At 34.9% G+C, this 26560-nt stretch overlaps 1 protein-coding gene, 1 long non-coding RNA gene and 1 pseudogene across 13 annotated transcripts in view; 1 reads left to right on the forward strand and 2 right to left on the reverse strand.

The window, feature by feature from the left end:
* Window positions 1-26560, forward strand: part of NEO1 (neogenin 1) — a 244518-nt gene that overhangs the window by 69845 nt on the left and 148113 nt on the right. For all 11 annotated transcript variants that reach the window (XM_079125283.1, XM_079125292.1, XM_079125293.1 and 8 more), the window contains exons 3-5: window positions 2290-2565; window positions 5753-5906; window positions 14691-14827. In XM_079125283.1, coding sequence (XP_078981409.1) covers window positions 2290-2565; window positions 5753-5906; window positions 14691-14827 — 567 coding nt within the window. The remainder of the gene's footprint in view (window positions 1-2289; window positions 2566-5752; window positions 5907-14690; window positions 14828-26560) is intronic.
* Window positions 1-26560, reverse strand: part of LOC306652479 — a 73619-nt gene that overhangs the window by 20208 nt on the left and 26851 nt on the right. The gene's annotated exons all lie outside the window — the stretch shown is intronic.
* LOC306652469 (ribosome biogenesis protein NSA2 homolog) lies at window positions 14837-17549 on the reverse strand (annotated as a pseudogene). Its single transcript has one exon. The product of its transcript is annotated as a ribosome biogenesis protein NSA2 homolog (transcript).

Here is a 26560-nt window from a genome sequence, read left to right on the forward strand (position 1 = left end):
TAGAGCTTTTTATTTGCAAATGCTACAAACTGATTCCAGCTAAGTTCATCCATCAGGGAAGTTTTGAAAGAACATTAAATAGATCATAGAATTAAACGTGAGACTGCTTTTCGCTGGGCTATTTGATTTCTCTACAACAGAAATTCCTGCTTTCCTACTTGAAGAGTACCCTGGCTATGGGTGATATTTTGTGCCTAGACCAATGGTGGGAGGAATGGGATGTTCTAAATACAGTCAGTGTTAATCCCTTCTTGCCAGTTCTGTGTCTTAATTTCCATTCTCTTTTTTTCTTCCGTAATTTCTTCTTTTCAAAGGCAGCAGGACAATTGGCTTCCCTTTTGTGAGCACAGGAAGCAGCAGCATTCTCTTGATATGTCAGTTGTTGGTTGCTCCATCTGCTTTTCCTATTGAGAAACTTTTTGAAATTTCTTGCCTGCCAATTACCCATATGTTGTTATGGGTTTACACTTTTTAAAAATTACTCACTTTCATAAAACCTCAGGAGGGAGTACTTTTTAACTTTAAAAATTAGAAGCAGTTCTTGGTTTTATATAAGATTCCTTTTTTTTTCCCAACTTCATTAGATTCTGGATTTATCTCGGTCAATCCCCCCCCCCCTTTTTTTTTCTGATTTTCTGGTTGCTTAAAAGTAGATATTGGGATAATTTTGTTTTTATTTCTTCAGAAATCACATTGAAATTTTAAAAAATAAGGAAAAAATTGTGACAGGGCTAGAAAACCAATATGCTATTTATATTTGGACTGACTCACCATCATAAAACTAGAAAATCTGAAATTATTTTTCCTAATTTGTTTTCTGGTCTTTAAAGAAACATTGTGCTGTGTTCAGAGCATAGGTTCATGAGTCACTTTTTAGATATTGTTAATAACAGTAGTAACTAGTGAGCATTTATGCAATAAATGATATATATGAATTATTTATTTTAAATAACTTTTAAAATGTGACCCCGTGAGACCTGTTATTTTTCTCAGTTTACTGATAGAGAAATTGAGGCTGAGAGAGAGGTGAAATAGGTTACCAACTTTGTAACAGCTATGAAAGGCAGTTGACTCCAGAACTGAACCTGTCTGCCTCTTGCTTTCAATGGCATCTATAGAGCACTTATGAACAAAGTTTTTGGTTAACATTTTATTTGAAGTAATTTCAAGCTTAAGGAATAGAACCAAAAAAAATCATGTAACTTCATCCAGATTGAGCAGTTGTTAGCATTTTACCACATCTGTTTTGTCATTCCCCAAGTATGTATTTTTTCTGAACCATTAATAGTTGTAAGTTGCAGACATGTTGCCCTGTTACCCCTACCTGAATAATGTCAGTATTTATTTCCTAAAAACAAGGAACATTCTCCTAAATAACCACAGGCATCCATCAAAATCAGAAAATTAATCTTAATACAGTACTACCATTTAATTTAGATTTCACAGACAATCTCAGTAATGTTTATTATAGTAAAAAACAAAATCTGAAACTTTGCTCTCTTCCCCATTTTCTTTCTGGTGTGGGATTTTAGGTGTGTCACTTAGTTGTGTCTCTTGGATTCTTTGGTATTACATTATTCCAAATTTAGCCAGAAGAAACTCCCTTCAGTCTTGATGCGTATGTGTTTTTGATATATAAACATTATTCTTTGAGTAGTTCTTTACTGTATGTTATGAGTTCTTACCTTATGACATAAAGGAAGGAACTCAGTTCTTTTACTTGCCTACTCTAGTCCTAGAATCAGCCATATCTCCAAGAAACACTGGTTCCTTGTAGTGGAGAATATTATTTGGTAATAAGGATAAAGTCACCATATGTACTTATTGCTACTGGAGTGACATTGATTCTGGATCCTCTGTGTGGAATATAGAAATATAAATACATATGTACAGGCTGTGTATAAAATATATGCATATTTCACAAATACTTTTATATCTGTATATTACATCTACATATAATTCTGCATCTGTAGTTATATAAAACCATAAGTTTATACTGATGTCTTTATCATAGACCAGTACCATCGAATTTATTCTCCCCTTGTCCTCTTCCATATTTGCATCTTTCCCAGCTGTGAGGAATCTGACTACAATTATCCTTGGTACAATAAACTTTTTTGCTCTTTATCCCTGTATGTAGTCAGTTTCCTCATGTGTGAACTTTCTTGATCCTGATTCTACCATATGTTGAGGCTGCATGGGCTTGACTTGCTCCTGGACCCCTTGACTAGAGTTTTAAGTAATAGTTAATTACTTTTTTTTTTTTTTTTCTTTTCCTTTACTGTCTAGGACTTCCAAGATTTACCAGTCAACCAGAACCTTCCTCAGTTTATGCTGGGAACAGTGCAATTCTGAATTGTGAAGTTAATGCAGATTTGGTTCCATTTGTGAGGTGGGAACAGAACAGACAGCCCCTTCTTCTGGATGATAGAGTTATCAAACTTCCAGGTGGAACACTGGTTATCAGTAATGTGACCGAAGGAGATGGGGGACTCTATCGCTGCGTAGTTGAAAGTGGTGGGCCACCAAAGTACAGTGATGAAGCTGAATTGAAAGTTCTTCCAGGTACTAACTCATCAGAACTGATGATTTTGTGTTTTTAAATGGGTAAAAATTGTTCTATTTTTAAAAAAATAAACACTTAATATGTGGTGTGGTGTATTAACTGTCAGTACAAGGAGTCTTAATTTTTCACAGGAATAAAAAGATAGCCAGAACAATCCACTGTTTAGTGAATATATTATTAAAAATTTTCAAGTAATAAAGAATGTGCCATATCTAATTGCATTCTTCTTGGTCAAAGATATTTAACCCTGTGCCTTTGGTCAAGCCACTATTTTCTGGTGCTTTCCCACAATAGAATACGGTTGTAGTTAGGTCTTTATTTAAAAAAAAAAAAATTTATAGTTGTAGATGGACAGCATGCTTTTATTTTTTTAATTTGTTTATTTTTATGTGGTACTGAGGATTGAACCCAGTGCCTCACACATGCGAGGTGAGTGCTCTGCCACTGAGCTACAGCCCAGCCCCTATTTAGGTCTTTCTTACTTGTAAGAATTGAAGACTGACTCAGGCTAGTTCATATAAAGAATGAGTAAGGTGGTAACTTAAATGTGGTAGCTTTGGAGACACTGGCAAGTGAGAGTTCTTGGTTCTCTATTGTGCTGTCCCTTTTCATGTAAATTCAGCTCCTCTTTCAGTGTTTTCCTTCTTTTTGTTTGTCTGCTCATTCTTTCTGTCCCTACTGGCTGTGCTCATACTGGTTTTGTATGTATTTTCTCAGCTGTCTACCTTCTGTACTCTTAACTTCCTCTCACTATGGCTCAGGATAGTCCCTCTAGCTCCTTGATGTTTCTTGACCTTTCAGCTTTTATTCCCATTGCTGGGTGCCTGGTTCTTTCCATAGATCTCATTTCAGATTCAAGTTTATGAATATAATTGGACCATCCCTACATTATTTGAGCAGAGATTGTTATAATATATGACTATTTCGTAGACTCATCTTTAACCTATGGACTGACTTGTAAAGTGAAACCAGTGTTACGGGATATGACTTTTGAGGGTGTTCCCAATGGGCCTTGAACCAGTGCTTTAAAATGCAGCTTGTTTCATTGTTGTCACCATCCCTGCTGTTTTATTGTCTTAGTGTTTTCTTTTTCTTTTTTAAAAATTTTTAATATTTTTGCCATATGGGGAGTTGAACCCATGGCCTCATACATGCTGGGCAAGTACACATCAGGCTGTCTCAGTGTGTTCTCAGCAACTCCAGTTATCTTTAAAATGAGCGTTTTTGCTCAAAACTAGTGGTTTCCCATTTTAGTTAAAGTTCTTGGCCGGTTAGACTTTACATAATCTTTTTACTTCCTTCCTTTGACCCTCTCTTCCAATTCCTGTTCTTCTCTTTCTCACTCTGTCATTGTGACCACCTTATGCTTATAGAATACTCCAAATGTTTTTACTTCAGAGATTTTCTCCTTGCCATTTTCTCTGCCTGGAATCCTATCCACCTGGCTCACTCTCTTATCTCTACTCAGATATCAGTGAACCTTCCTTGAATGTTATGATTAAATAACAGCCTTCTGTTTCCACCCCCAGTGCTTTCTCCTTCCTCCTCCATTTTGCTTCAGAACATACCACCATCTGACATATGTCTTGTTTGTTGTCTCCTCCCCACCCCCATTAGTACGTAAGCCCAACAAAATCAGGGGATTTCATCTCCTGCCAAGAATGGTTCCTGGCACATAGAAGCCAATACATATTTGTTATGAATTTGTTTAATTGAGTCAATCAAAGTTCAATTAAATACGTGTACACAGTTCAATGTGGGGGAACATTATTGCTACAAAGCAATGTCCCCATCCTTTGGGTCCTTTTCGTTTTGTTTTGTTTTTGGTTGCCTGGCAATTGAACCCAGAGCCTAGCACACGTTAGGCAAGTATTCTACTACTTAGTTTTATCTCCAGCTCTTTTTTATTTTGAGACAGGCTGGCCTCTAAGTCCTCCTGCCTCAGCCTCCTGACCATTCTGTTTCCTGACTTGTTTGTTTAATGTGGCATATTTCTTTACACCTGTTATAACATCCAAGCAAATTATTGGAATTTGATCCAAGAAAACAGGGTTTTCAGTATCAACAGGTGAGACCATTACTTAATATCTGAAGCAAAAACACTGCTGGATATTTTGCTTACTGAAGTATATGACAGCTCTGCTTGTCAGTCTTCTCAAGAAAAACTGATTGCTGATCTTTATAGTTTTGTTTGTTTGTGAAGACATTATTTTGGGTTGTGTATGTAAAGAGGCAGAGGCAGGTTGATATTAGTTATAGATGTCTGTTTTATTGGTTACAGAGGTGGTAACAGGTTAGAAGTGAATTACTTTGCCCTTGATTGACCGACTTTTAAAGCCTGAGATTGTCATTCATTGATTGGCTTTTAAAGGCACATCTACTAAAGGGAGGTGTCACTAATTTCTTAGGCACCATTACTTGTTACCATGTCTAAAGAACTATCATTAATGGACTGAACAAGTTTAAAGCCATTTCTGGTGATTGTTAATCATGACTGTAGAGTGACATGGTCATATCTCTCTGCCTCAGAATGGTCTTTTTTTCCTCGAAATTAACATTGTATCACCCTATTAAATAAGAACTTTATCTTTTACACACAAGAGTGTAGCCTTTTCACATGTCCACAAGAGGACAACTCTATAAAATGAACACATTAATTCTTTATCTGAATAAAGGATACACAAATAAAGTAGTAGTGAGAAAGTTCCTGCCTTACAAAATCAAAGGATTGACAGACTAAGTGAGCAAATTAATGAGCTGAAATGCAGAAAGATTTTCAGAAATAACAAATCCAGGGAAGGAAAGGAAACCTCTTATATCCCTGTGAGTAGGGGAGGAGTTCAAGAGTCCTGAGCTTGTTCATTCTTTCTACTGCTCGAACCACTTGTGACATTTATGTTGTAAAATAAAGAGGATTTATGTCCAGTCTTCCTCATTTGACCAGTAAGTAAATTTAACCCAAAGGCAGAAACTATAATTATACACTCTAACATTCCTGAACAGCCTATCACAATGCTTTGCGTATAGAAATTATTTGATAAATATTTGTTTCAAATGGAATTTTGTGTCACTTTTACTTAAAATATTTTTTCATATAAAGCCACACAAGACTGAATAGGAATTAGATATTCCTTATGACTGAAGTGATAAAGTGCTTTCTTTGTCTTTTATTTAAATTCTTTTTAGATCCTGAGGAAACACCCAACTTGATATTTTTGAAGCAACCTTCTTCCTTAGTCAGAGTTGTTGGTCAGAGTGCAGTGTTGCCATGTGTTGCTTCAGGACTTCCTGCTCCAACCATGAGATGGATGAAAAATGAGGAGGCCCTTGACATGGAAGGGTAAATGTTGTCTGCCTAAAAGCCTTTTTCTATCTGAGCTTGAGACTGTCTAATCCTTTTTGGGACTATTGATTAATAAAAAAAAAGATTATGTAAACACATTATAACATTCATATATCATCCTTGAAATACGTTTGTATTGCTGTATGTGATTATGATATTTAAACAAAAAACATGCTTTCAAAATATTAAGGAATAATCATTCTATTTGTTCTTTCTGAAACTTTGATATACTTAGCTTATATCTTTGAGGTCTCCTTCTCAAAATTGTTGCAAGAACTTGTAGTCTCAGCTGGCTGGATCTTCTCTCTCATTCTTAATATTTTGATACTTTTTTCTTTGTCCAAACAGTGTAAGCAAATTCTTCATGCTTTAGTTTATGCCTTTTGAAATCATATCAGTTCTGTTCTGTTCACAAGTTCCACATCTTCCACAAAAGCCTTCTCTCTTTAACACCAACCATTCTATCCTCTGTCCCCTTCCCTGCCTCATTTCTTCTATATGTAATGAGTACTTTTCTCAGTTGTATTCTCTCTTATAAGAGAACTAGGGTGATGGTGGTGGTAGCAGTAATCAAGAATGTTTCCAAAACAAAGCTATCTTGTGCATTATAGGATGTATAATATAATATAAATATATATTATATTAAATATAATATATATAAATATAATATAAATATAATATAAATCACATATGTAAATTGAAGTTTTCTGGTAGCCACACTAAAAAAGTAAGAGAAGTGTGTGTACTACTAAATGTAATATTTTAATATGGTGTACTGCTTAGAATGAAATGTAGTTCTACCAAAACAACGAAATTTTTGTTTAGTGGAAAGTAGTTTATACTGCTTCATTTGTACATTAAAATGAAATAAACTAGTTCCTCAGTCATAGTGGCCACATTTCAAGTCTTAGAAGTTTTATGTGGTTAGTGACCATTAGTTTGGTTAGAGGAGGTTTAGAGTTTCCTACTTGGGTTATCATGGTGAACCGGCAGTCTTAATTTTTGCATTTCAGTAACCAAGACATTACTGGGAATGAAGTTTCCACTGCTCAGCTCCACTAAAATTCAACAGACAAAGGCTGGTGAAGAAAAGCAGGTTTATTCAAAACTGGTTTTGAGAAAGACAGAGGAGATCTTCTTCTGTCTCAAATCTCTGTTTTCAGAGGGCTCAGAAGCCCTAAGAGGAGAAGGAAGTTCTGTGGGACAAAAGGCAGGAAAAATGTGTGTGTGTGTGTGTGTGTGTGTAGTTAGGCCGTACCAGTTAGAAATATGTAACAGTTTCGGTTTCCTTGGTGCCCACCTGGACCAGGAAATAGCTTTGCGGTTTTCATTCTGAGGTGGAGAGAAGTCCAGATGCAGAACAGTGGTTATTAGGAAGTTGCATGTAATTTCAAAGAGACTCTGTTTCAGATGTGGAAAGGGATATTTATCTAGGTGATCAGCCATCAGTGATTACTGGGGATGATGAAATAGAATCAGATTGTTCTTTACATATTCCATTAGCAAAACTAATGGTATTATCCCTAATATCATCTGATTTCTTCCTCAGCTTGCACTTCTTTGCCTCTGTTTTACTTCTTCCCTTTCTTCCTCTTTTTCTTCCTAGTTAAATATGAGGTGAAAATTTATAAGACTTCAAAGAAATTTCTTTAAAATTTTTGCTAGCTAAAACATAGGAAACCTTGAAATAGAGGACAAAAAATTTCAAGCTCTTAGAGGATAAATTTTAATTGACACACATTAGAACAAAATATCAGGAATAAGAAACTGGAATAGATTATTTATATTTTAAATTTATTTTGATTCATTATACACAAATGGGGCACAACTGTTTTTTCTCTGGTTGTACACGAAGCAGTCACACCATTTGTGCAATCATATATGTACATAGGGTCACATTGTCTCATTCTATTTTTCCTTCCTCTCACCCCTCCCCACCCCTCTTTTTCCTGTATACAATCCATCCTTCCTCCTTCCCACTCCCCGTTATGTATCATCATCCACTTATTATAGAGATCGTTCGACCTTTGGTTGTTTGGGATTGACTTACCTCACATAGCATGATATTCTCCATCCATTTCCTTGCAGATACCATAATTTTATTCTTCTTTATGGCTGAGTAATATTCCATTGTGTGTATATACCACAGTTTCTTTATCCATTCATTTGTTGAAGGGCATCTAGGTTGGTTTCACAATGTAGCTATTGTGAATTGAGCAACTATCAACACTGAAGTGGCTGTATCACTACAGTATACTGATTTTAAGTCCTTTCAGTATAGGCCAAAGAGTGGGATAGCTGAGTCAAATGGTGGTTCCAAGGAATAGATTATTTTAAAACTTGTACATTTTATCATTATAGAAGGACATTCTGAAGATATAAGTAAAATTATTTTTTCATATAAAAGTGGGAATTTCTATGATTTTCATTTGTTCAGTAAGTATTCCCCAAAAATTATTGAATGCTGACTATATCAGGTACTATACTAGGTACTAAAAGTAGAGTAGTGGATCAAACACATAACTTAATAGTTCTGTAACTGTTAAGGTGATTGAATTTGTAATTTCAAGCTCCTGAAAAAGAAATCTCAAGACCCAGAGGTTTTACTTGAGAATCCTATCATTGTTTTAAAAAGAATTAACTCCAGTTCTATACAGTCTGTCCAGAAAATTGAAAAGAAAGAGTTGAAGTAATATTATCCTGGCACCAAAATCAAAGACAATACCAAAAACAAACTGTAGACCTCCTAAGAATATAGATACAAAAATTCTAAACAAAATATTAGCAGATAGAATTCATTGATATATATGTGCCATGACCAAATGGGATTTATTCTAGGGATGAAAGATTTAGTATTCTAAAATCAGCCAGTGTAATGAACCATACTAACAGGCTAAAGGAAAAACCAACCTTTTATAATAATATCAATCAATGGAGTAAAATAAAAGCATTTGACAAAATGAACATGCATTCATGTTTTTCAAAATCTCTGAAAAATAGTGTAGTTCAAAACATCTACAGAAATCCCACATCTAATATTATACTTGATGATAAAAGGCTGAAAACTTGTCTGCTAAGATCACAACAAAGTTAAAGAAATCCATGTCGTAGTGCTGGAAGTTCTAGCCAGTTCAATAGGACAAGAAAAAGGAAAGGTATAGAGATCAGAAAGAAAAAAATAGAGCAATTCTTATTTGCAGATAGCATGTTTGTCTGCATCTCAAAAAATCTAAAAAGAAAGCAAAAAAAGAAAAATAACACCTTTAGAATTAATCAGGTTCATAGGATATAAGATAAACATAAAAATCAATTGTTTTTCTGTACACTAGGAATGAATACCTGAACACCAAAATCACAAATATAGTACTATTTGCACTCACTCACAAGAAATGAAACAGATGTAAATCTAAAAGAACTTGTGTAGAAGTTATATGCTAAAAACTACAAAATGCTAATGAAAGAAATCCAAGATCTAAATAAATGGAGAGACATACTGTATTCGTGGAATGGAAGACTCGACATAGTAAGGATATCAGTTTTCTTCAGATTGAGCCAGGTGGAGTGGCACACACCTGTAATTCCAGTGGCTTGGGAAATTGAGGTAGGATTGCAAGTTTGAGGTCAGGTTGGACAACCTAGACTTTGTCTCAAAATAAAAAGTAAAAAGGGATGGGGAAATGTAGCTCAGTGCAAATTTCTTCAAATTGATATACAAGTTAACTCAATTCCTGTCAAAATCTTGGTAAGATATTCTTATAAAGAAGATTATTCTAAAATTTATATGGAAAGGCAAAGAACTAGAATAGTAACAACAGTTTTTAAAAATGAAAAAAATCAATCTATCTGATTTCAAGACTTTTTCAAGACTACAGTAATCGAGAAGTAAGGAACTGTTACAATATCAGCACAGAGGTCAATGCCACAGAATAGAGAACCCAGTCATAGACCCACAGAGATTGGCTCAACTGATTTGCAAGATACAAAAGGAATTCACTGAAGGAAAGATAGCCTTTTCAGCAAATACTTCTAAAGCATTTATACATCTATATATAGATAAAAATATGAACCATAAGTCTTAGATTTCATATAGAAATTAACTTAAAATGGACCAACCAAACAAAAAATTTAGAAACCCATAGATAATCAGGATCTAGGGCTGGGCAAAAGAGTTTTAGGCCTGATGCCAAAAATACCATCCATACAAGGAAAAGTTGATGAATTTAATGTCATCAAAATTAAAAGCTTTTGCTCTGTGAAAGACCCCCATTAAGAGGATGGAGAGATAAACTGCAGGGTAAAAGAAAATATTTAGAAACCACATACCCAAAAAAGGACTAGTATCTAGAATATAGGTAAAATGATTTTTAGCATTGGAGAATGTTAAGATTTTAGATAAAGATCTGTCAAAAATTCAAGAGTAAAAAGCATGTAATCCCGTTTGAAAATGAGCAAAAGACACGGAGAAGACATGTTTTACAAACAAAATAACAGTTGGCAACTAAGAAGAGTCGTTTGGCATCATTAGCCATTAGGGAAATGCAAATTAAAACCACAATGAGATATGACGACATTCCTGCCAAAAGGACATTTTAAAAAAAAGTGGCAATACTGAACATTGGCAAGGATATAGAGAAATAGGATGGGGTCATACTGATATTGCTTGTTCGGAATGTAAAATGGTACAGACATTGTAGAAAAATGTTTGACTATTTATTATAAAACTTGCACACAACCTAGCAGTTGCTTACTCACACTCTTGGGCATTTATCTCATAGAAATGAACTTACAGTCACACAAAAACCTGCACCTGTCTTTCATTGAGTGACTAGATAAACCATAGTAAGCAATAAAGGAATAAACTATTGATAAATCTTCAGAAAATTATGCTAAGAAAAGACAGTTCATAAAGATTACATACTTTATAAATAATCCTATTTATAAAGTTTTTTTTTGTTTGTTTGTTTTTGACAGTACTAGGCTTGAACCCAGGGGGACTCTACCACTGAACTACATACCCACCCCTTTTTATTTTGAAACAGGTTCTCAGCTGGCCTGGGATTTGACTCCAGCTCTGCCTCCTTGAGTGGCTAGGATTATAGGTGTGTGCCTATGCACCTGGCTATGTAACATTCTTGAAATGACAAAATTGTAAAACTGGAGAACAGGATTAGTGGCTGCCAGGGGCTGATGAGGAGGTGAGAATGGGAAAGAAGTTAGTTATGAGTTTTAAAAGGCAGAATGGTTATGGAAGTGTTCTATGTCTTGACTGTATGCTGATAGTGATATTGTGCTCTGGTTTTACAAGATGCCACCATGGTGCAGGGACACTGATAAAGTATACGCGAAACTTCTTTGTATTACTTCTTAGAATTGCCTGTGAAATTGTATTTACTTCAAAAGAAAAGTTTAATGAAAGTAAAGCAATAAGAGTAAATTTTGTGCCAGAGGAATACCTCTAAGTCTTAGTTTTCTTCTACCATCCTTTCCTGCTGTAGTGTCTCAGAAGTCCTTTTATGCTCTAGACCTTGTTACTTCCTATCTTCCCCAGTACCTTGAAGAATCCCCTTTTTGATGTTTTCCCTTCTCTGTTAGCTGCTCTTTTGCCTATTAAAGGATTTGCCTCTCTTGCATTCAAATCACTACAACAAACGAAAAACCTAAATTAAGCAAGCATTATTTCTCTTTGCTTCTCTTTCACACTTTTTCTAACGTTAGGAATCTTCTTTGGCATTTGTTTCTTCCTCAGCTCCAATATCCAGTGCTTTTGTAAGATTTGCCATTTTACTTCTGTGTCTCTGCAGTTCAACCATGGTACTACCACGTATTCTTGGCTATTGTCACTTCAGTTGCTGCAGTAGTCTCCTATTCTTCCCACATGTATTCTTGCCTAATTCAAATATATTTTCACACTCCTGCCAGAGTAGTCTTTGAAAGCTCACCACATGACCCCCCCAATCCACTTTTAAAAATGTTTAATGGATTTCCATTGTTGAAGATTAACGTCATAGATTCTTAAAACAGTTTTGCTTCTGTAATCTGACTCCATCCTTATCTTTCTTCTTACACTTTGCCTTTCTGATTTATTTTAGATCCCTAAAAATACTGATCCTTTCAGTCACAATTCTTTGCACATGCTAATCTTTCTTAAATACTTTCTTTCCCCCTTTTATTTAGCTAGCTCCTACTCATTCTTTACATTTCAACTTAAGGGTTACTTGGTCAGGAGAATCTCTCTACTAGTCCCTAATTTCCTGGTAGTTTCTTTGGTATACCATTTTGTAGAATTGTCCTTTACATTTATCTTTCCCACTGAGTTATATGGCAGCACTGGTTGTGTTTTTGCTCACAGTTTTATCTCTACCTGCTATCTGATACATGTTGTATAGGCTTGCCAGCAATTATTTGTTAAATGAAACCATGTCTCTCTCCTTACCTTTATCATCCAGCATTTTTTAAGAGTAGTCAGTATTTTTGGCCTTCTAGTTACTGCTGTAGTTGCTTGTTCTTCGGTTCTGGGTCATTACAATAACTTTATAACCAAACTTCAGATTCTAGTCTTTTCCCATTCCTTCTGTTTCTTCACAAAATCTGATGATGCCATTCATTTTCTTAAAGGTGTCCCCTTCCCTGATCACACTTTGGCAGGGGAAAAGTCTCCTTAGCATACTAAGCTCTTGCATATTGACCCAAAGCTACTTAGCGACATATACAGCCCTCATTTTCAGCTGTATTGAACTTAACTTGGGTCCCTTTGCCACACATACCTTTTTACCTATTTTTCCTTTTGCCTGCATATTTGAATATTGGAGTTCTAAAGACTTGGTTTGTTACTCTTAGCCATGAACAGGTTATGTGAATTCTACCATACAAATGGACATTCTTCTTCCCAGTCTTCTTTTAAAAAGTAAAACCAACACCATTTAGAAAGATTGACTGCTAATGTACTGGTACTCACCGATGCCAACTATCAGCCATAGCAAGTATCAGAAATAGTTTTTAGTACAATTATTAGATAAACTATCTTCCTTCCAAAAATAATATAACAACTTGGGTTTCAAATTACGTGTATTTTAGATAGATATTATGTATGAATAATTGCTGTTTTCTCATTTGAGAACATTGAATGTAAAATGCAGGGTCTTAATTTTTGTAAAATTTTCTTATTTCATGAAGCACCAAACCTTGTTGTCTTTCTTTTTTTTCCTAGACATTCTTACCCTATTCTACTGTATCATACTACCTTTTTTTTTTTTTTTTTTTTTTTTTTTTTTTGGTACTGGGGATTGAACTCAGGGGCACTTGCTCACTGAGCCACATCCCCTGTGTGCGCCAGTGCACCCTGCTGTATCCTACTTCTTTGTTTCATCACATAAAGTTGGGATTTGAGGGTATAATTAATACATTCAGATAGGAAGATCACTTGATAAAGTTTAATCATGACCTTGCAGAGTAGTCTTTCTTGTAGAAGTCACCAAGTCACCAAACCTGATTCTGGATTTTAACTTTTCGTGTACAGAAACTCAATCTTGTTGATCAGATTCAGAAAGGCCAATTACCTAGACTTAGAAGGTACTGAAATTTAAGCCAGAATAGAACTTTGTTTACTTCAAATGAGAAGAATAAATGTAGCAAGGATTAAACAGTTATTTCCTCTGATTTTCCCCCATAAGAAATTCTGCATGAAAAGTCAAATAATAATATTTTTTTTTCTTGGAAATAGATACAGATAGAAGTGTTACAACAGTATTAAGATTTGGAAAGAATCTAGCCCATGAAAACCAGTTTAGACTGGTTTAAAATTAAAATGTACATGTATACATTTATTATTGTGTTTGGTACTATAGTTCACATTTTTGTCATCTGTGAAATGACGAAGTGGCAACTTTTTTACCACTTGTAGAATTAATTACTTTCCTTACTCTTTGTCAGGTACCTTTGCGTGTTTGATTTAGTTTGTAGATCTCCAAATTACATAAACTTGTTTACTCTATAAATTGTTTTAAACTTTCATTCTTTTTCATTATACATGACAGTAGAATGTATTTTGACATATCATACATACATGGACTTTATAAAATTTGGTGAAACTGTTGACTTGTGATTTCTTCTTCCATGTTATAGGATTCAGTTTTTCTTTAAATAGACATATTATTCTGTAGAGTTAGATCAGTATTCATCAACATCCTTGTTGGTAATAGCATGATGATGCTATTTGTACCTCATACCATATGTAGGGACCTGCTCTCTGGCAACTATATTCTCTTTTCCCTCCCCACTTCCCTGTTCTTTCCTAGTCAAGCAATAGGAAATTTTCAGTGGGCACTATCACCCAAGGGCTTACCGTTTCTGGTCTGACATTATGTCATCTTTATTCTTCTTTTCTTTTATTCTTCTTTTTTCTTGTTTTCTGTTAGTGTGGCATAACTGTGGTAGGGTCAATCTCAGATTGATTCCAAACTTCACAATTACATAATTTCTAAAAAACTGGCTGGAGTTGGGAGACAGAATGAGGAAGTGAAATAAAAGAAATATTTCTTCGGGAATTCTTAGAAATGTCAGAAATAATTCCTTATAACATTTGATTCGTATTTGTGATGTTTATGCAAATAAAATGTGAGCAAACAAATTGGAATTAAATTATAATAATTTTATGGTAGTCTCAATTTATAACCATATTCATAATAATACTGTTCTCTCCTAAATGTTTGTCCTATTTTATGTGGAGAATTTCTTAGGTATTATTTCCCTCATACTGAAACGTATCTATATATTTTTATGCAGCTCTGAAAGATTGGTCTTGCTGGCAGGTGGTAGCCTGGAAATCAGCGATATCACTGAGGATGATGCTGGGACTTATTTTTGTATTGCTGATAATGGAAATGAAACAATTGAAGCTCAAGCCGAGCTTACAGTACAAGGTATGTAAATATTTACTGCATCAATAAAAAAAACCTGTATACTCTCTGGGTCTGCTAATTGTTTAACATTAAAACAGTTGTGGAAAAAGCAATACATCATCAGAGTTAAAATCCCAACTTTGATCCCATCAGTCTCCTTGGGATCAAATTCTGGGTCTTATATTTCCTGACTATATTAATATATTAATATTAATATATTAATTAATTAATAATTACCTAACTTATCTGAACTTTATTTTTCTCATCTGTAAAGTGGAGATGAGAATACCTACCTCATTGGTGATTAAGAATGAATCCTTGTAAAACTCCCCAAATAGTGACTAGAATATAAGAGCTCAATGCTAATTATTGATACTGTTTTGTAATGGTAATCATGTAGGGGAGGAGAGTGTCATCTGGGGCATCTGGAAGGTTTTGTTTGCTTTTCTTTTTCTTTTTTTTAAAATTATTTGTCTTTATTTAGGAAAATGATTTTTACAAAGTAGCACCCAATACTTGTTTGTGAAGAAGGTGCCTGCTTAGTGGTCAGTGATGTTGCCAGATACCAGAGACATGAGGACTAGAGGCTCAGTTTTTCCAAGCAGAAAAACTGCTTTTAAAGAGATGTAGAAGATTTGAAAGGCAAAGAACATTTAGTTAAACGTTTGGTTAAAAATTGTTTTTGTGTGATTTCTTTAGCAATTGCCTGGGATAACAATAATAACTAACACTTCTAGAGTGCTGATGATGAGCCAAGCATTGTTTAAAATCATTTATGTATCTTATTCAGTCTTCATAAAACCCCTATGAGGCAGATACTGTTTTTATTTCCATTTTATAGATGAGGAAACTTAGGCACAGAGAAGTTAAGTTACTTGCCTGAAATTATCAGCTGATGCATGGCAAAACCTGTTTTAAACCTGACAATTGGGGTCACATCCATGACTTCATCTCCTCACTCCTCATACCTCTGCAGCTCTGGTCATAGCTCAGCAGCATGTTTTTTAGTTGTGGTTTACTTGCCAAATTATGATGCGATATTTGACAATTTTTTTTAATGTAGTATTTATAGAACATTTGTGTTAAGCATTTACCAAAAATCTTCTTATCTTAATATGCTTTTTCAAAAGGTGTCTGCTGACCCAGAAGAGTGCCTCTTTTCAGCATTCCCACTCCCTTCTTTTGAGTAAATAGATTGTGCAGGAAGGAGTGTGTTATAGTTTGGACATCAGTTGTCCCCCAAAGCTCTGGTTAATGTAGGAATATTTGGAGGTTAAATGATTGAATTATGAAAGCTTTGACCTATCAGTCCTTCCTAATTTAGATGGATTGACTGAGTGGTAACTGTAGACAGGTAGGGCATGGCTGGAGGAGATTGGTCACTGGGGGTGTATCCTGGAAAGTGCATCTTCCCTGTGGTCCCTTCCCTCCTCCCTCCATCTCTCTCTGAGCTGCTGTCCTCCTCTGGGCCCTTCCCCCATAATGAGCTACCTCATTTTGGGCCCAGAGTCAGCTGTCTTTGGCCTGAGATCTCTAAAACCATGAGCCCCAAATAACCTTTTTGTCCTCTAAATTGCTGCTTTTTTTTTTAACAGTTTAGTAAATAGTTCTCTTAATGACTACAGATATGTAAGGGTGTTTGGTAGTATTCAGAAACATCACAGTAATGGTGGTTTTCCTGATTGATTTGTAGTCTTTAATAATTATAAGGAATGTAAAACTGCTGTCACACCAGTAAGACCGCATTTATGCATCCATCATTTCCAGGATTATTGGTAACCTGGGCATATTTCCCCCAGATAACTATACCTCCTCTTTAGCCCAACTGTCTCACAATCACCTCAATGACTATACCTTTGGTAATAACACCCAAAAGTGGTACATAGTGGGAATGAGGAATTCTTTTTCACACCAAATATTGGTAGGCAAAAGAGGGCTTTCAGTTCAGGATGTGTTCCATGGGCCTTCTTGAAACATAAACCCATTGGCCTCATGAATCTTTCTTACTTAGGTGGTTTTCTTGTAAAACCATCTCCAACAAAGCAGACTTTAGTGACCATTCTCTTCCAGACCTTCTTTTTTCTCTTTCCTGTTCAAATCACTTTTAATTCTTCTGTTTCTCCCTGGGTGAGAACCTTGGGAAGGGGGACTTCCCATTTTCCCACCTTCTCTTTTTCTTTTTGTTCAATCATGTTGGAAAGTAGGAGATAGGCAGGTACTGCTCCCTGCGGAGTCTTTTCAGTGTTCTTCTGTTTGCTGTCTCTCTTTTCCTGCATCTGGATAGCATGGCACTGTTTATGGTAGAGCTTAGCCTTCAGGCCAGTCAGTTTTGTTTATGGCAGAGCTTAGCCTTCAGGCCAGTTTTTTTTTGCCTTCTTTAAACATTCAAGAGCCTCTCAACTTTCTTTCTCTCTTTTTCTCATGATAATCCAAACAATATCCATAGCATTTATGATGTAATTCAATATATTCATTTTGTGGCAGCATGGTGACAGCTACAGAGCTGCTGGGTACACTCTCTGGGGTGAGTAGAAGCTCTCAATTTTGGGGTACCAAAGACCCACCTCTAAATTGCTCTTGTTGGATGTTTTGGCCACAACGACAAAAAGCTCACTAAAACAGAGTGCATAGTAGTTTTCTGTGTAATTTGGTTTGATGATTTGATGCTTATTTTGTTCTGTTCAGCTAATGCTGATCATTCCTGCAAGAATAGTTAGTTGTTCTTTTTCCCCTATGTACTTATCTTCCTCCTTACATGTTCTGTGATTTAGCAGTCAGGGAAAATAATGACACGTACCAATAGTCTCTTATCTCCATCTGCCCTGCCATTCTGCTATATGAAAATATACCCTCAAAGAATATTTGCTCTCTCTCCTGTGATTTGTCTGAGCCTCATTTATCTTTGTTTCAAAAATTCTTAGGATCTTCTTCATTAATTTTAAAGAAATCCAGCACTGCTTGAATATACAAAGATACAGGCTATCTTGTGTTATCCTTGATCAACTTGTTCCATATTATATTACACTTGATAGAATACATTACAATTTGTATTTGGAGTTGTTAGCAACCCTTTGGATCTATTTTACAAGAAAGTTTGTTTCTCTTGGTACATTCTGTGGGTTTCAGAGCTGAATGTAGAGTAACTACAATCCTATTTTCAGTAGTCATCAGGAGACTCAAATGTGTTTTTAAGACATCACTGTTTGGGATTCAGTGCTGGTGAAGGCACAGAATGCTTTATTCTTTATTGCTAAATAGCAATGTGAATGGATTAGTAATCTCTGAAAACGAAAAGAGCAGTCCATGACATTCACATTTACTGTTATCATTAGTTGAACTCAAGTCCATCCTCTAGGATAGATGGAAGGTCAGATATAAGGCACAGCATTGTGGAATAATTATTTCTTTGCCTCTATATGGATGGAGTGAGACAAATACAGTATTAGCAAGTTCCATCTTCTTGGGTCTCTTTGCCTCCCTTAATGGATATTTTCTCTTTGTTTTTTCCATTAGATTTCTGCTTAATTAGACTCTTCCATTTTCCTCCCTGTGCTTCAGTAGGAGAGGCTAAAAGCTATCTTAAACCTGTATGTGTTGATGGGTGGGTGGGCTGTGATTTGTGGAAGTGTAAAGACTGATAGAGGTAGCAATGAGAAAATAGGTTGGAAGAAGGTCACTAAGTTCTTTTGTGCTTTCTCACTGGTGTTGCCTTGAGATTGTCTTTGCCTGTCCTTTCATCACAAAAATGAGCAGCCGTGGTCTAGGCCTCACTGTCCTTTCCAGAGGTCTGCTGGGACTTTGATGGCATCGATGTAAACTGGTGTGGCCTGTCCAGTTACCCTTTGAGGATCATTTTCCTACTTCATCTCCCAACCCCATCCACACCTCCAGATTGGTAAATTCCTATGTGTTTAAAGAGGACCCCCAAATAGAACTGTTACCCAGCAAATTGGAATAACATTGGAGGTTCTGGGGTATCTAGGGTTCATCTTCCGTATTTTCTTAAGTTTACTGGATTAAATACAGTTTTGTTGGCTCTTAGCTCTTTTCCCATACTTGTTACCAAACAGAGTAGTTAGTATGCCAGAGGAACATTAGTTTATAGTTCGACTAGTCGCCTGAATTAGTACAGTTACACTCAAGAAAGACAACTAAATGAATAGCATATATATATATTTATTGGAAAAGATTGACTAGACATTTAAGATGATCATGATAAAATATTAAAGGATAGAAGTAAGATATTAGCAGTATGATATAAGAACAGGAAAACAACAACAGAACCAAGCAGAAATATTAGGTACAAAAAATATAGTAAGAATAAAGCAATCTGTATAATATTTGAAGGTATATAGTTGATGAGCAAAGTCACGAATGAAATATAACATTAAGGAATTCTTTGAGAATGTAGCACAATGTTAGAGAACGAAGTACAACCCAAGAGATTTGAAAGGTAAATGTGGAAGGGCTTCTGTCTAGATAAATAGGAATCTTAAAGGAGAGAAGAAAGGAAGGGGGATCTGTTTAAAGAAATAATTAAGATAAATTTCTCAGAATTAATGACTTGTGGCAGAACTTAGACTTAACTGGATTATACAGTATTAAAGGAAAAGAACATTGAATCTACATAGAATTTATATGCGTCCAAAATGTGAGATGTATAAAAATTCTCATCATGTAAGACCTCAGAAAATTTGCTTCTCAAAGCACATTGAAAAAACTTTTGGAATAAATATTCAAATAATAAGTGAAAAATTCAGGAATGCTATGTAAAGATATGGGAGTTTTAAAGCATAGCCTCCCACATCTTTGCCCGCCATAATGGGCAATGGGATTTATGTCCCTTGTCTTTGAATCTTGTTAAGCTTAAAACTGTTTGAATCAACAGAGTATGAAAAAAGTGATGTATGACTTCTGAGGTCTATGTTTATAAAGCCCTATAGATTCCTCCCTGTTCTCTTGTTACCAAAAATATATAATGGGGAAAGAACAGTCACTTCAGTAAATAGTACTAAGAAAATTAGATAACCACATCTGGAAGAACAAAATTGGACACTTATACCATATATGAAAATCAACTAAAAATGGACTAAAGATTTAAACTTAAGACCTGAAGCTCTAAAGGTATTGAAAGAAAACAGGAAAAGTTTCTTGACTTTGGCCTTTGGAAAGGTTTTGAGTGGTTCCAAAAACAGAGGCAACAAAAGCAAAGACAGACAAATAGTATTGCATTGAATTGAAAAGCTTCTGCACAGCAAAGAAAACAGCAAAGTGAAGATAAAATATATGGAATTGGAGAAAATATTTGCAAACTGTACATCTGATAAGGGGTTAATATCCAAAATAGATAAAGAGCTCAATTCAAGAACAAGAAAATGATTGATTAAAAAATTGGCAAAAGACCTCAAGATATTTTTCAGAAGACACAGAAATAGCTAAGAGGTACGTGAAAAAATGCTCAACAGCACTAATCATCAGAGAAATCCAAATGAAAACCTCAGTGAGATATCACTGCACATCTGCTATGATGACTTTTATTAAAAATACATGAGATAACAACTGTTGGCAGGGATGTGAAGAAGAGGGAATCCTTGTACACTGTTGATGGGAAGTTAAATTGGTACAACCATTATAGAAAACACTATTAAGGTTTCTCAAAAAATTAAAAGTAGTACTACCATATGATCCAGCAATTCCATCTATGGGTGTGTATCCAAAGGAAATAAGATCACTATGTCAAAGAGAAATCTTCAGTCCTATGTTCACTGCAGCACTCTTCACAATAGCTAAGACATGCAATTAACAGTGAAACATTATTCAGCTTAAAAAAAGGAAATCCTGTCATTGCAACAATGTGGATGATCCTGGATGAACATTATGCCAAGTAAATTAAGCATAGAGAGACAAATTGTGCATTATCTGACTTATATGTGAAATCTAAAAAAGTTAAACTCAGAAGCATAGAGCAGAATGGTTAACATGGGCTGGGGTGGGACAGAGAAAAGGTTATTTGGTCAGATTTTGGTCAAAGGATACAGAATTTCAGTTAGAAATAAGTTCAGGAGATCTGTTCTACAATACGGTGACTATCGTTAATAACAATTTATTGTATATTTGAAAACTGTAAGAATAGATTTTAAGTATGTGAGGTACTATTTAACCACTTTACAGTGTATATGTACGTCAAACATACACCATAATCATACAAGTTTTATGTTAATTTAAAATTTTTAAAGTAAAAATTAAAAACATGAGTCAATTTATCAAGAAACTGAAAACATTCTACATATGTATGAGCCCTATAGCATAATCTAAAAGTATGAAGAGCAAAACTTGACAAAATTACCAGTAGATAAAACTATAATCTGATTTTAATACTTTTCATTAATTGATAGGATATGCAAACCCAAACAAATACAAATAGAATAAAACCATAAAAAGTTACATACAAAATAATGGGGCAGCACAATTAACAACTTGACCTCTTTGACATGTGTAAGATACTGCATGAAATAAGTGAATAAAACCTGTGTTTTCAAAGTACCTATGATATAGTTATTAAAATATAACATATATTGACAACAGAGCAAATCTTAAATTTCAAAGAATTGAAAATTTCATGAATTTGACCACTGTGGAGTTAAGGTTGGAACTAATTATAAAAAAAAAGTAACTTGGGCAGTGGGGGCAGGGGTAACTTGAAGATCTGTTAGTGTCTGGAAATTGAGTTAATTACTTTCAAATAATTCATGAATCAGAAAATAAATGATGAAAATTTAAAAATAGTGCAAACTAACATAAATATTTTTTAAAATTATTAGAGCTTTATGGTTATACATAGTAGTTGGGTTCATCCTAACAAACTCATACATGCATGGAAGTTAATTTCAGTTCATGATTCCACCTCCCTTATTTCCACTCCTTTTTCCCTCCCCTCTCCCCTCTCCCCTCCTCCTTCCTCTACTAGACTTCCTTTTACCCATCTATTAATTTGCATTTGATTGGTTCTTTATGTAATCTTCTCCTTCCCTCCCCCTTTCCTTTTACTCTAGCTTCTGCTTATGAGAGAAAGCATTCAGCCTTTGAGTTTCTGGTTTGACTGCTTTTTACTTAGCATGATATTCCCCATTTCCATCCATTTATTGGTAGATGCCATAATTTTATTCTTTTTAATGGCTGAATAGAACTCCATTGTGTTTGTGTGTGTGTGTGTGTGTGTGTGTATAAACACCACAGTTTCTTAATCCATCTGTTGATGGGCATCTGGGTTGATTTCATAATTGAGCTACTGTGAATTGTGCTGTTTTAAACATTTATGTGGTGGTATCACCACATAAATCTTTTGGGAATATATCCAGGAGTGGGATAGCAGGGTCATATGATAGTTCCATCCCTAGTTTCTTGAGTAATCTCTATACTGCTTCCCAGAGTGGTTTTACTTCTCTGCAGTCTTACCAACAGTGCATAAGTTTTCCATTCTCCCTGTGACATCGCCAGCATTTATTGTTCATATTCTTGATTTGGAGTGAGGTGAAATCTTAGTATAGTTTTGGTTTGCATTTCCCTGATTGCTAGAGATGCTGAACATTTTTTTTTTCATATATTTAATGACCTTTTGTATTATTTTGAGAAGTTTCTGATTAGTTTTTTTGCCCATTTATTGATGAGGTTATTCGTTTTCTTGGTGTTAAATTTTTGAGTTCTTTGTGTATCCTGGATATTAATCCCCTATCAGAGAGATAGCTTTCTAAGATTTTCTCCAATTCTGTGTGCTGTCTCTTCTCACTCTTAATCATTTCCTTTGCTGTGCCAAAACTTTTTATTGTAATGGCATCCCACTTACTGATTCTTGGTTTTATTTCTTATGCTTTGGGGTCAGGTTAAGGAAATTGGTGCCAAAACCTACATGATGGAATGTTGACCCTATGTTTTCTTCTAGCGGTTGTAAAGTTTTTGATCTAATTCCTAAGTCTTTGATCCATTTTGATTTGAGTTTTGTGCAGGGTGAGAGATAGGGGTCTAATTTCATTCTACACGTTAAAAAAACAAAACAAAACAAAACTATTCAGTGTTCCCAGCACCATTTGTTAAAAAGGCTGTTTTATCTCCAAGATATATTTTTGACACCTTTTTCGAATATTAGATAAACAATTGTGGATTTGTCTCTGTTTTTGTTCCATTGGTCTTTGTGTCTATTTTGATGCCAATGCCATGCTGTTTTTGTTATTTCAGCTCTGTAGTATAATTTCAGTTGAGGTATTCTTATGCCTCTGGCTTTTCTTTTCTTGCTTAGTATTGCTTTGATTATTCTGGATCTTTTATTCTTCCAAATAAATTTAGGAATTGTTTTTCCTTTCTTTTCCTGTCCTGTCCTGTCCTATCCTTTCGCTGGGAATTCCAGGGATAGAACTACTCAGGGGCACTTGGTCACTGAGCCACATAACCAGCCCTGTTTTGTATTTTAATTAAAGATAGGCTCTCATTGAGTTGCTTAGCACCTTGCATTTGCTGAGGCTAACTTTGAACTCGTGATCCTCCTGCCTCAGCCTCTAAACTGCTGGGATAGGAATCGTTTTTTCTAATGCTATGAATGCAATGAATGCATTGGTATTTGGCTGTAGATTACATTGAATCTGTATATTCCTTTCGGTAATATGCCATTTTGATAATGTTAATTCTGCCTATCCGAGAACATGGGATGTCTTTTCATCTTCTAAAGTCTTCAGTTTCTTCAGTGTTCTATAATCTTCATTGTAGAGCTCTTTTACCTCCTTGGTTAGATTAATTCCCAGGGTTCTTTTTTTTTTAAAGGTTATTATGAATGGGACCGTTTTCCTCATTTCTTCTTCAGCTGAATCACTGTTAGAGTATAGGAAAGCTATTCATTTGGGTGTGGATCCTGGATCCTGTATCCTGGTACTTTGCTAAATTCACTTTTAATCTCTAGAAGACTTCTGGTGAAGTTATTTTTTTGACTCTTCTAGATATAGAATCCTATTGTTGGCAAACAAGAGATAGTTTCACTTATTTTCCTGTTGGTATCCCTTTGATTTCCTTTTCTTGCCTGATTGCTCTGGCTAATATTTCAAGGACTATATTGGATAGGAGTGATGAGAGTGGATAAATATTTATCTTAAATAGCTAAAAATAGCAAATATAAACCAGGGAAAATAGAATAAAAGAAATAATGATAAGAGCAAAAGTTAATGAAATAAAAAATTCAAAATCATGTCAGCAAAGCCAAAGTTAGGTAATGTGAACAATAGCAACATTGATTAACTTCTGGCAAGACTTACACAATTTGGCAAAGGTTTTTATCTGCATTAGGGGTTGACAAATACAGTTTAATGGACCTTATTTTCTTCCTTGTTTTTGTGTAGCCTGTAAGCTAAAAATAGTTCTCAAACATTTTTAAATGGTTGAGAAATACCAGAAGAATAACATTTGTGGTACATGAAAATTTTGTGAGATTCAAATTTTATTGTTCATAAATAAAGTTTTATTGATACACAGCTACAATCATTTATATATTGAATAAGGCCACTTTCATGCTGTAACACAGGAGTTGAGTAGAGACCCCATGGCTTATAAAACCTTAAGTATTTACTCTCTGGCCCTTAACAGAAAAAGATTTGTAACCCCTCATATAGACTTGAACTTCTGCAGGTCAGTAAGTAAACAAAGACAGACAAACTAATAAAAAAATGAACAAAAGACTTGGGCAGCTACCTCACAGAAGCTACTAAATATTTTTTAAAATGGTTTCATCATCAGTCTTTAGAAAAATGCAAATAAAAACCATGGGATACCATTATTCTCCACTAAAAAGACCAGTAATATTAGGTGTTAGAATGAGAAACTTGGGGAACTCTAATGAATTACTGATAGGAGTATACACTTATATAATCACTTTAAATTAAGCTTGGTAGAATCTGTTAAAGTTGCACACAAAAATATGATAAAGGGGTATTTCTAAAAGTATATTTATCAGTATATGCACTAAAAACACAATAATGTCCTTACCAGCTGTATTCACAGTTAATCAAAACTGGGACTAATTTAAATGTCCATCAAAATTCAAACATCAAATGAGCAAATAATATTCTAATCATACAGTGACATATTGTCTGCAGTGAAAATTGACAGACAGCTGTTGCATTTGACAAGTCTCATAAATACCCTTGAAAGAAAGAAGTCAGACACAAGAATATATACTATATAAGCCCATTTTATAAAATTAAAAACTAATGTATAGTCCTAGAAGTCAGGACAGTGATTACTTTTGGAGAGGGGCAGTTATGGCAATGTATAAATGGGCTTCTGGTGTACTAATGTTCTCTTTCTATACTGTACTTTCTGAAGTGAAATCTATGTAGTTCAAACTGTGCTGTTCCTATGTGCCACGTAAGACCTTTTCTCTGCTTTTTTTCACAGAGAAGTCATTATGTTAAAAACATATTTGGAAAATTTTGTTTTGAGCCTGTCCCATAACTGAAAGTCTCACCCCTCCCCCATGGGGAAAGTAGTTTATGAGAAATAATTGGAGATATATAAATATAGTCATACTTGTCTGGCTTCTGTTATTTTTTTAATAAGTTATAGCTCCAGGAAATGCCATAGTGAGTGTTAATACAGAAAAGGTTATAAGTTCATTCTTCATCTGTTAAATATTTCAAATGTATTATCTTATCATTAACTCCTGGGATTTCTGCACATGCTGTGACGTGAATTAGCCTGTTGTGTATTTCCTGTCATCTCAGATTCCTGATAACAGTTAAAATGGGTTGTGAATTGTTTGGTCTTTTTTTTTCTTTTTTTTTTTTAAAGTAGGAATTTTTCCTTTTCTTTTTAAATAGTTGTATTAGTCTGTGATCTATGTCTCCCTTCCTCATCCAAAAAGAGAATTTTCCATTCATGTTTTTATGGAAAAAATTGATAAATTCTAAATTGGCTGCCCTCTTGATATTGTCGTTACCTGCAAATTAATCTGCAACTAACATTTTAAACAGCATCATCTTTCTTGAAGCTGTAGCTTAATGTCATTCTGCCTCTCTTACTTTTCTACTCTACTTATTTCTAGCCACATGAAGACATTAGTTTCCCTTTTCCTCTCTGTCTTCTTGATGATCAGTCATAAAATCCTGCTGCCTTTCATTGACCTCTCCACTCTTTTGGCTTCAGGATAAAAAGCAAATTCCTTATGACGTGTACAGAGCACATCCAGACTCTTCATAGTCAATGTTGAATAAGTTATTTCCTGGGGAGTAACCACAGAGAAGTGGTTATGAGCAGTATCTACTCAGTGTGCCTGAAAGCCAGTCTAAACTCTTGACACTGAGCTATATGAACGTGGCCAGATTATTTAACTTAACCTGTGTTTTAGTTTTTTTCAATCAGTTAAATGAGTTCTTATAAGGATTAAACAAATTCCTGGCACTTTCCACCTAAACCAGGATGAATAAACAGTTATCTTCACTAAACTACATGTAGTTTGTCCAGCATACCATACTATTTGACAGCAGTATTCCCTCACCCTCAACTGCAGTTTCCTACTAGACCTTCAAGGTTAGTTTACCCAGCCCCCACTCCCCAAGCTTTTGTTAACCATTCCCTCATCCTCAGCCATAATTAGTCTCTTAAAATAACTCTTTACCAGTAGTATCTTTTACAGATTTGTTTGTATACCTGTTCCTTCTGCTACTAGACTGGGGTCCTTATCAATAGGACCTGGTCTTAATCATCTTTATCATACAC

Source organism: Sciurus vulgaris (assembly GCF_902686455.1).
Source record: "Sciurus vulgaris genome assembly, chromosome: 2".
In the NCBI taxonomy this organism is placed as follows: domain Eukaryota; kingdom Metazoa; phylum Chordata; class Mammalia; order Rodentia; family Sciuridae; genus Sciurus; species Sciurus vulgaris.